General features: G+C 48.5%; 1 protein-coding gene across 1 annotated transcript in view; it reads right to left on the bottom strand.

Moving 5' to 3' along the window:
* Positions 1-11,222, bottom strand: part of VPS53 (vacuolar protein sorting 53 homolog (S. cerevisiae)) — a 174,587-nt gene that overhangs the window by 23,370 nt on the left and 139,995 nt on the right. Inside the window, exons 16-17 of the mRNA XM_011999596.1 lie at positions 4,636-4,784; positions 318-387 (exon numbers count right to left, since the gene is read on the bottom strand). Coding sequence (XP_011854986.1) covers positions 318-387; positions 4,636-4,784 — 219 coding nt within the window. The remainder of the gene's footprint in view (positions 1-317; positions 388-4,635; positions 4,785-11,222) is intronic.

Here is an 11,222-nt window from a genome sequence, read left to right as displayed (position 1 = left end):
GAAGTGCTGGGGTTACAGCATGAGCCGCCATGCCCAGCTACCTCTTCTTACTGGAGTGTGAGCACTAGGAGCAGGGCCCTTTCTGTGGTGCTTGCTGTGTTATACCCTGCACCCAGAACTCAGTAGGCATTCAAACAAAATTTTTAAAAATAAACGGAAGAATGAATTAAGAAACCTTCCGGGTAAGTCATCATACTGTCCTCAAACAGGGGACATCATCAGTTTTATTCCTGCCAAGTAGATCTGGACCATAAGAACATGTGCTTGATCTACAACAAAAGCTGCCAGGCAAATGCCTGGTACTAAGTTCATCTCACCTGTTCTGCTCCCACCATGCTGATTGGCTTGCACTTGAAGAGGTGGGTGATGAATTTGGGAATGAAGGAGCTGTGGATAAAAAAGAAGTGACAAATTAGGCTTATTCTTTCTTGAGGAAAGAAATGCGAAAACTTTTTTTAAGGTTCCACGTATCTCCATGAAAAAACCTTTTTAAATGAAGAATCGAAGTGGACTCCACTGTCGCCCACCAGCACCCATTACCTTATTTTTCTTCTGAGCGAAGCCCTGGTTTTTGGGTTTGTTTAGTTACATGAGGCCCCGGCAGGCCCGGGAAAACCGCATCCATCTTAGACCCCCAGTGAACTCTAACTATTCTCAGCTGGTCAGAGCACGGCATTCCTTTGGTGACTATTGTGTGTCCTGAGAGGGGATACGATCGAAGCTGGCCCAATCAGACTGGATGAAAGGACTACAGGCACTGCACCTGGCTAATTTTTAATTCTTTTGTAGAGGCAGGATTTCGTTACGTTGCCCAGGCTGGGCTCAAACTCCTGGCTTCAAGTAGTCCTCCTCCCTTGGGCTCCAGAAGTGCTGGGATGACAGGCGTGAGTCACTGAGCCTGGCCAGGCTTCCTTGATTCTTCATTCTCTGTCTCCAGTCTCATCCTGCTAAGCCCTGGCCTCCCTAGGCTTCAACCCAACCGAGCTGCTTGCAGATCCCAGGATTCTGGGGGCTATTTAATGCCTACACTGCTCCCTCCCTTTCCTAGAAGGGGCTTGTGGGTCAGTACACACGCACCTCTCAGATCCTGTTCAACGGCATCTCTAGAAAGCCTTTCTTCCATTGCCTTCGCCGTACTCTCCATGGAGTCCGCAGGCCTCCACCCTCACATCTAACCTACTTCATTATGCTCATTTGCTTACAGGTCCATTTTGCTTCACCTGACTGTTAAGGCACATGAAGATGGGGGCCATGTTTATTAGGCCAAAGCATTTAACGCTGGGTCTGAGATATAGGAGACGCTCAAGTGAACGCACACTGAATAAATCATACTTTTTTTTTTTTTTTTTTGGAGACAGAGTCTCGCTCTGTCACCCAGGCTGGAGTGCGGTGGCGCAATCTTGGCTCACTGCAAGCTCCGCCTCCTGGGTTCAAGCCGTTCTCGTGCCTCAGCCTCCTGAGTCGCTGGGATTACAGGCACCCACCACACCCGGCTAATTTTTGTATTTTTAGTAGAGAAGGGGTTTCACCATGTTGGCCAGGCTGGTCTCGAACTCCTGGCCTCAAGTGATCCACTTGCCTCGGCCCCGCAAAGCGCTGAGACGACAGGCGTGAGCCGCCGCGCCCGGCCGCCTACCACGCTCTGAATGTCAGCTTGGTATCAGCACTTTACTGAGAAGTTACTATGTGATTTCTCATTTTACCCTCCCAACCCCTATTGTGAGATTTGTCTCATCATCTCCTCGATGAATGGAGGAGGATCAGCTCCGTGGATGAGGGAAGCTGCTTGTGGTTCAACTGCAGTTTCCACCAGGCTATGGATTCTGATGTCTCAGTAGGAACAGCTGCTATTGCTTAGACAGCAAACAGAGGTAAAAGGAAACATCTATGGTTTTGCATGGGTGGGGTAGAAAGCAAGCTAAGGGAGAGGAAACTGGAGTCCGGAGATCGGATCTGGAGGTGACTTGTGATCAGGAAGGAGAATAAACAAGGGGCTATTTGGAAGGAATTCCTCAGTGCTGGAAACCAGAGCCAGACAAGTAACGTGAGACTGAACTCATGACCAATGGCAACTGTGCACACAATGGTTTGTAATCTAGATTGCTTCACATTAGAACATGCTCTGGGCTGGGTACAGCAGCTCATGCCTATAATCCCAGCATTCTGAGAGGCCGAGGCAGGCGGACTGCTTGAGCCCAGGAGTTTGAGACCAGCCTGGGCAACATGGCAGAATCTCATGTCTACAAAAAATAGAAAAATTAGCTAGGCAGGGTGGTAAGCACTTGTAATCCCAGCTATTCAGGAGGCTGATGTGGGAGAATCACCTAAGCCCAGGAGATGGGGGCTGCAGTGAGCTGTGATCGCACCACTGCACTCCAGCCTGGGTAACAGAGTGAGACCCTGTATCGAAAAGAACAAAAAAGCTTTGGCTGTGCCCCTGAACCGGCTGTCTGTACCGCTCTACAGGTGGGGTGGGGGGAATACGAGGACCTGACACGCGTCCTGTGGGAAGACGACCAAGCAGTGTGCTGGGTAACTGCCAAGGGCTTCTCTGGGCCATCAGGACGGTGGTGGCTGCTGCCCTTGGCCAGGGAAGGGTCTCCTCATAAGCCCACCTCTGTTAAGCAGCATTTTACCAGGATGAGAAGGCACCATGGATGAAAACAGAAAACCACTTCCTAGATCCCAGGCTGAACAATTCCAGATGTGAGGATGGGCATCCAATTCCCAGTACACTCAACCTGGGCTTAGCAATGAAATTCAAGGGCTCTGAGAGAATGTGAGGCTGCTGCTGGGAGGCGCTGGGACTGGCTAAGTCAACGGACTCCTCCTTCACTTAACAGAAACTCAATCAGACCCCAGAGCAGCCACCCTGGAGATTTTCAGTCACAGTAAATTTTTACAGAGACGCTGCTTCCTCCAGCAGTTATGGGGAGTGTCACAATGTGATTTATCAGCAGCGCTTCTTACACGCTAATGGGCACCCAGGGAGCGAGGGAATTCCACCTCCTGGTCCGTCTGCCATCTGCAAACAGTCATGCCCCCCTGGAGAGTCCACTCAATACTTTCTTGACAAACTAGAAAGTAAAGCTGACACCACAAGCCGCTCCGCAATTGTCAGTCCTGAGGGTTCATTTGTGAGGCACAGGGAAACCAGGGGAGATCTGGGGAAGACAGAAACGTGGAGTCCTGAATCGCTAGCTGGGGCCTGGATGGGAACAACCCAGATACAGTAGCTTGGCCTGGGCTGACCGTCCTGAAGCCCTTCCCTGAGAAGTCTGCCAAAATGCTTGCTTGATAACTGGTCAGAGGAGACACTGACCCGCAACCCCACCTGGTAGCACGGGAAAGGGTGCTAAGCCAGATGGTGATCGGCAAAGGACCAAACTATTTCCTCGCTTCAAAACTCAGGGCAGAAATGGCCACACCCGAGGACACAGCAAGAAGACGCCGGCTCAGGGTGAACTCACCTGCCTTGGCCATGGAGCTCCCTGACTTGGGCATCCCAATCTCTAGTGCCTTCCTCGGAACAAGAGTGTGTCCAAGTATTAATAGATAAATTCTAGCAGCCATGGTAAAAAATACCAGGGGGAGGGAGGGGAAGAAGGCTCTAAAGAAACAGAACTGATGGCTCCTACCCTTAAGAGGCATTTATAAGCCACTCAGAGAAACAGAATGCATACAGGGAACCCCTGAAAAAGGATTTTAATCATCCAATCCTGGGCAAGGGGTGCATATGCCTGCACAGTTCAAAACAACGTAGGCCCCGTTCATTTTTGTTTGCCTTGACGTGGCTGGGGACTGTACTGCTGTTACTGTTGCCTGTGACTTTAAGTAGTAGATTTAGTTCTATTAGTAAAGCTTCTTCTGTGTACAAATTAGAATTAGTACTGCAGGCACCAGAACGAACCCCAGCTGGATGGTGCAGACCCAAACTGTGAGGGTGCTGGTGGGAAGTATGGTATTAAAATTAGTACTGCAGACACCAGAACGAACCCCAGCTGGACGGTGCGGACACCCAAACTGTGAGGGTGCTGGTGGGAAGTATGGTATTAAAATTAGTACTGCAGGCACCAGAACGAACCCCTGCTGGACGGTGCAGACCCAAACTGTGAGGGTGCTGGTGGGAAGTATGGTATTAAAATTAGTACTGCAGGCACCAGAACGAACCCCAGCTGGACGGTGCAGACACCCAAACTGTGAGGGTGCTGGTGGGAAGTATGGTATTAAAATTAGTACTGCAGGCACCAGAACGAACCCCCGCTGGACGGTGCAGACACCCAAACTGTGAGGGTGCTGGTGGGAAGTATGGTTTTAAAAACAACCTAGTTGACTGCGACACTGAAATGGCGGCCACTCGTCACTGTCCATTTGTCCAGACCCAGGGAAGGTCCAGCACGGCGTCACGGAGTCCGGGTGACAATGCCGTGTCGAAGCAGGTTCATCGACTGTAACGAATGTGCCACTTTGTGTGGGGTGTCGGGGATGGGAAGACCGTGCATGTGTCGGGGTCATGTACACGGGAAAGCTCTGAACTTTCTGCTCCATTTGGCTGTGAACCTAAAACTGTTCTAAAACATAAAGTCTATTAAAAAAAAAAAAAAGAGCCCAGAGATGAGAGTGCCCAGGACTCACTTTGCAAATTTAATGCAGAACTGAGTGAAGTACTTGCGTGTGGAGGCCAGGTTGTCACGGATGATGGGGACGTTCTGCTTGATGTGCAGGATGACAGAGGTGACGTAGGGGCTCTGGTCCCCAACGTGCTCCACGTTCTGCCACTGCATCTGCAAGGGAGAAAGGACGAGGTGCTGAATCCCTTGCAGGAGAACGGTGTCGCCTGTTGCTGGGGAAGGGAGCGGCTGGAGTGGAAATCAGGTCACAGCTTTGGTATCCCAGGAATCAGGTGCTTTTGTCCTGGGGAATTTCTTATTTGTTCATAGGGACTGACACTCAGGACAAAAACAAGTGTGTCCAGTGGACCCGACAGTGAGGTTGACCCAGGCCCTTTCCTTTTCCTGCCTTGTCCCCGTCATGCCTGAAACAGCCTTCCCTTCCCAGCTAAGCTACCCACACGTAAAGGATCCTGTTCTCCTGCCGAGTGCCCCACAGTAGGGGACCGCAGCAGGACAGGGAGGAACACCCCCTCCCAAGCTGACCGGCAGCCTGGGAGATGAGAGCAGTGGCTGGGCTAAATGACACGAAACCTGGAGGGGAATTCACAGACCCCTTTCTCTCCAGTCAACTGGGAGCAGTTTGGGATTCTTTAACACAGAAAACTAGAAATGATGTGACGTGTGGGGACGAAGTTATTGGGAAGAGGTGCAGATGAGATAAGATCGTGAAACTGAGTGGCAGGTACATGAGGCTGACCATATTGTTTCCTCTACTTTTGAATATATTCCAAAATTTCCATAATAAAACACTTGAAGAGGTATGCGTGTAGAATCTTACACTCCTAAAACCTTTGGGATCATGTCAGGACTTCAACAAGGGGAAGGGAAAGAGAATCTCTGGCAAACACTCAGGTGGACCAGAGGGTAAGACGGAGACATGGGGAACAGGGCGGGAGTCAGGCGAAGGGGGGAGAACATTGCTGAGAGCACCAAGGTGGTCCCTGAACAGGCTGTGAACAAAAGTGACAGACCTGCTTCAACCTGAGCCCTAATGACAGGCTCTGGAAAACACCTACAGCAAACTGGCTGGATTCCTGGACTACGTGGCACTTGGCAGCACTGAGACCTGGGAACAGAAGGAGGCAGTGCTGCAGTGTGCCATCCCTGAGGCGGCGTGCAGGAGACGGGCACAGCACCAGCTCCCAGTCTGCCCCAGGCTGGCAGGGAAGGGCACGCTAACCCCGAAGAGTGGGAATGGTCTGGGGGGTTCTGCTGAGTCAGTCTCTCACAGTGGAGCTGGATGGGCTGTTAAAGAGATCCTAAGCCAAACACACATCATATAATATGTTCGTAGAAGGAGGTCAGTAGTTCTGAGGCCCCAGTGTCTCTGGCAAGAAAACACTATTTTTATAGAGCTCCTGGGGAAAGGAAAAATTCAATACTGAGAGAGCTTGTTTAAAAGAATCACATCGCACGTGGATGAGTCCTCAGCCGTGGGAAGCTCAAATGACTCCTAATGCTTTTTCAAATCAGTGGATATTTGTATTCTAAAAGCTTCAGCGATGTGTACACACAGAACCACAGGAAAGCAGGAAGGGACCTCCATCCTCATTTCACAGATAAGAAAACCAAGGCCCAGAGACATGAAGAGTCTCATGCAAGGCTTCATAACCAGGCTCCACACGGGAAAAAGAACTCTAATTTATTACTGGGAAGAAACAGAAACCAACAATGAAGAAACAGTAGAAAGGTCTAATATGAACTGACTTAATACTCTAATGCTTTGGTTACGTGAAATGTTTTCCTCATTATCTTTTATCTTACGCAAGAGGCTTCTTTTTCCATTGGATTCTGAAGATTTGACCCATCCAAACAACGAGCATCCTAGGTGATTTTAAATGAGCTCACAGGGTGAGGCCAAAATTCAGGTGCTGTCAGCGTTTCCCGGGCTCTGCAGCAGGACTCGGAGCAGCATGCTCTGGGGAGACACAGTGACCTGGGAGGGTTTGACGCCCCGAAGCCCATGGACGCAACGCTCTTCCACAGAAATGACTATTACTTTCCAGGCTGGCAGCTTTGTGTATTTCAAAATCTCAAAACAGTTTATCAGCATGATCGAAACATGACAGTCCTCCATGAAAGGAGGTGGTGACGTGCTCTGTCACCAGTTACAAAGTGACTCAAGCAAGACCGAGCAGGGGCCGGGATTTCTTCAACTTCCACGGGTTATTCCGCACGCTCATCACCTAACTCCTCGACAGTCACTGGCCAGGTCGGTGCGTGTTATTCCGCACGCTCATCACCTAACTCCTCCATAGTCACTGGCCAGGTCGGTGCGTGTCCACATTTGGAAACACGTGGAAAGAGCTGATTTGCTTTAATACTCTGGCCAGTCACGACTCCGTCGGTCAAGTTAAAACGAGTATTAGCAAAGGCCAAATGGATTCATGATTTTAAACTTAAGTCAGCTCAGTGAACTAAGAAAGGGATTTAAAGTACTAGAAAACAATAAAAGGTGACCTTATTTTTAAAATATGTGGCACATGCCTACAGTCTCAGCTACCAGGGAGGCTGAGGCAGGAGGGTCACTGGAGCCCAGAAGGTTGAGGCTGCAGGGAGCTGCGATTCTACCGCTGCACTCCAGCCTCAGACGGCTGATGCTCGCCGTCATCCACCACGGATGACTGAAGGTTTGGGTCACAACCTGAACTGCCTGAGACAGCTACTCTGAGACCGAACTTCGCAGGTCACTTTGCCCGGCCCTAAACATACATCATCTCATTTACTATTCATACATGATCTCACTTCGTTCTCGCAACAACCTTGTAGATGAGGAAATTAAAAAGGCTCAAAGAGATTTGGTATCTTGCACAAAATTTCAAAGCTGGGACAACCAGGTCCATCTAAAGCCCAAACCCCACACCAAGGTGCTTGCTAGACAACTTCCCCCAAGACCCACCCCCACCCCCCACCCCACCACCTTTCCCTGCAAAAAAGAATAAAAGCGCTTAATTAGGCCTTTGTTCAAGGTAAGGCCTGTTTCTCAAGGAGAAGCTAATGAAACATAGTGATCAAGCAAAGGACTCTTTCTTTCTTTATTTTTTTATTTTGAGACAGAGTCTCTGTTGCCCAGGCTGGAGTGCAGTGGTACAATCATAGTTCATGGCAGCCTTGACTTCCTGGGCTCCAGCAATCCTCCCAGCTCTGCCTCCCAAGTAGCTGGGACCACAGGTGTACACTACCGTGCCCAGCGAATTACAAAAAAACTTTTTTTTTTTTTTTTTTTTTTACTTTTTGTAGAGACGGGGGTCTCACCGTGTTGCCCAGATTGGTCTTGAACTCCCTGGTTCAAGCAATCCTCCTGCCTCAGCCTCCCAAAGTTGGGATTACAGGCGTGAACTACCACGCCCGGCCCAAAGAACTCTTTCAAAAAAGGAAACAAACAGTGCCTTGCATTGGAAGAACAAACATCATGAAAAGCCATCAGTAGAAATAAGACCTCAACGTTTCCAGGTAAACTTTTCACTGGACATTTATAAGTTACCCCTCTACACTTAAAATTGTTTCTTGTTGTGCTTTTTGTTTAGGGGGCTTGGGTAGAGTTGAAAACAGATGGCGTTCAACTGGTACTATCTAAACAAGACAGTTTGAAGACATAAAAATGATGAGCGCCTCCGGGACCCAGTGTAACCACCACAGGAAGAGACTGCGGAGCCCAGCGTGTCCCCAGAGCCCGGCTTCTGCTGCCTGGGCAGGAAGTGTGTGCTCTGTGTGATGCTCCACGGCGGGGCTGGGGGGCCAGCACTCTTGCTAGAGAGAGCCTACTGTAGCAGGAACTTGGATCAGAGAACAGCACTCCACAACTAGGTTCAGTGGATCTCGTTTTTTCCTATTGCCATACGAAGCTTGGAAAGAGGTTTCTTGAAAATCTGAATACTTAAATTCCTACTTCTTCACCGGATTAGAGAGACACAGAGCATAGACTCAGCCAGCTGGGCTCTGGGAGCATGTTAGGCAACTGAAGTCTCATATTATAACTGAGGCTGCCGGGATGCTGGCCTCAAGCAGTGGACTTTACTCAGGCACGCACCCACACGCTCACTCTCACTCTGACGCCTGGTGGGGCTCCTTTCACTCCTGCAGCATCAGATATATCCATAGGTACCTTTGGCAAGCGCAGCACGGCACCGAGCATTGGGTGGGGACCAAGGAGGTGAAGGAACCTTTATCAAGCACCTACCACACACCAGGCACTGAAGGAACCTTTATCAAGCACCTACCACGCACCGGGCACTGAAGGAACGTTTATCAAGCACCTACTACGCACCGGGCGCTGAGGGAACGTTTATCAAGCACCTACTACGCACCCAGTGCTGAAGGTACGTTTATCAAGCACCTACTACGCACTGGGTGCTTAAGGAACGTTTATCAAGCACCTACTATGCACCCGGCGCTGAAGGAATGTTAATAAAACACCTACTATGCACCCGGCGCTGAAGAACGTTTATCAAGCACCTACTACGCACTGGGTGCTGAAGGAATGTTAATCAAGCACCTACTATGCACCCGGCATTGAAGGAACGTTTATCAAGCACCTACTACGCAGTCAGCACTGAAGGAACGTTAATCAAGCACCTACTATGCACTGGGTGTTTAAGGAACGTTTATCAAGCACCTACCACACACTGGGCACTGAAGGAACGTTAATCAAGCACCTACTACCCACCGGGCGCTGAAGCAACGTTTATCAAGCACCTACTACGCACCAGGCGCTGAAGGAACATTAATCAAGCACCTACTATGCACCCGGCACTGAAGGAACGTTAATCAAGCACCTACTACCCACCGGGTGCTGAAGGAATGTTTATCAATCACCTAACACATACCGGGCACTGAAGGAACGTTAATCAAGCACCCACTACCCACCGGGCGCTGAAGGAACGTTTATCAAGCATCTACTACGTACCAGGCGCTGTGCCTGACATTTCCACATGAACTTGCTGCCTGATGAATGAATGACGTAGTGAAGAGGTATTATTACTCCTCTTTGTGAGTAATAATAAATGAGGATGAGACAGGCTTGAGGACAGCGAGTGACCTGCCTACGGAAGCACAACTGCTAAGTTAGCAGGAAAGGTCATTAAGATGGTACTCAACATGCTGAAATTGAGTCAGCAGTCTGAGTTCTGACACTATGCAACCTTCTAAAGGGGTGACCCGGACAAGTCACCTAATTTCTCTGAGCCTCAGTTTTCTCATCTATAAAACTGGGATGATGGTAACATCTATAATCTATTATTGAAAGATAATGCATGGAATGCTCTTAACACTGTGTCTCACAACACGTATTAATTCCACAGTAAATTTTAGCTACTCTTAAAATAAGAATAAATACTTGCAATCTCACTAAAAATCACTAAATTTAGATAACTGATAATTATCAATTAATTCAGAAATGTTCCAATTAATTGAAATTACGGGTATTTAAATTTTATTCTTTTTTTTCAAAAAAATGTGGCCGGGCGTGACGGCAACATGCCTGTAATCCCAACAGTTTGAGAGGCCAAGGCGGGCAGATCATTTGAGGCCAGGAATTCGAGACCAGCCTGGCCAACACCATGAAACCCCGTCTCTACCAGAAATACAAAAATTAGCTGCGTGTGGTCGCAGGTGCCTGTAATCCCAGCTACTCGGGAGGCTGAGGCAGGAGAATTGCTTGAACCCAGGAGGGAGAGGTTGCCATGAGCACAAATCGCGCCACTGGATTCCAGCCTGGGGGACAGAGCGAGACTGTCAAACAAACAAACAAAAAAACAAAAAAACTGCATTTTTCTGAAATGGAAGTGATTTAGTTTTATCATAATGGGAAAAATCTTTTTTATGAAAAAGAAAGTTGTATCTTGATTCTAGGTAGAACTTGAGGGTTTCTTAGCCGTGGCTTTCCCTGGGTCTTCTGAAACAGATGTGCATTGTAATGACTGAGGAAAATGGAAATGAGAACAGACTTGTCTTGATTCTACGTAGCAGTGAACTTGAGGATTTCTTAGCCGTGGCTTTCCCTGGGTCTTCTGAAACAGATCTGCATTGTAATGACTGAGGAAAATGAGAACAGACTTGAGAACTCTTCTAACTGTTTCAAAATGTCTTTGGGGGATTGTAATGCAGCCTCCTAAATGGATACATGTTCACAATCCTGAAACCTAATATAAATTATGTGCCAGACTGTAAGAAAATTTAATTTATTCAGTTTCTGTTTTTTCCTAAAACTACCATTAATGGGCAAAACACTAAGTGTGTTTGCTTCTGAACAGAGATTTGGATTACTTAACTGAGTGATGTGAGCAGCCCTAGGAAACGGCCTGGAGAGAGGAGGGGACCGTGGGACCAGCAGCCCCTGCTCGAAGCCCACGGCTCTCTATCCTACGTACAGGGGCATAACCAGACGTACTCATTTCTAAGGATTTGTAGGATTTCAATCTAAAAGACAGAATCCTTTTTATTTCCACCAAAACACTCCAAGTAACTACTTTTTCCAGAATCAGGAGAACTAGTTTTACTTCTAGCTTCACTGTTATAAGCTATATGGCTTTGGGCATAATGGGAAGGGAA

The sequence above is a fragment of the Mandrillus leucophaeus genome, unplaced genomic scaffold, assembly GCF_000951045.1.
Source record: "Mandrillus leucophaeus isolate KB7577 unplaced genomic scaffold, Mleu.le_1.0 Scaffold6, whole genome shotgun sequence".
Taxonomy (NCBI): Eukaryota; Metazoa; Chordata; class Mammalia; order Primates; family Cercopithecidae; genus Mandrillus; species Mandrillus leucophaeus.
This window is presented reverse-complemented; position numbering and strand designations above follow the sequence as displayed.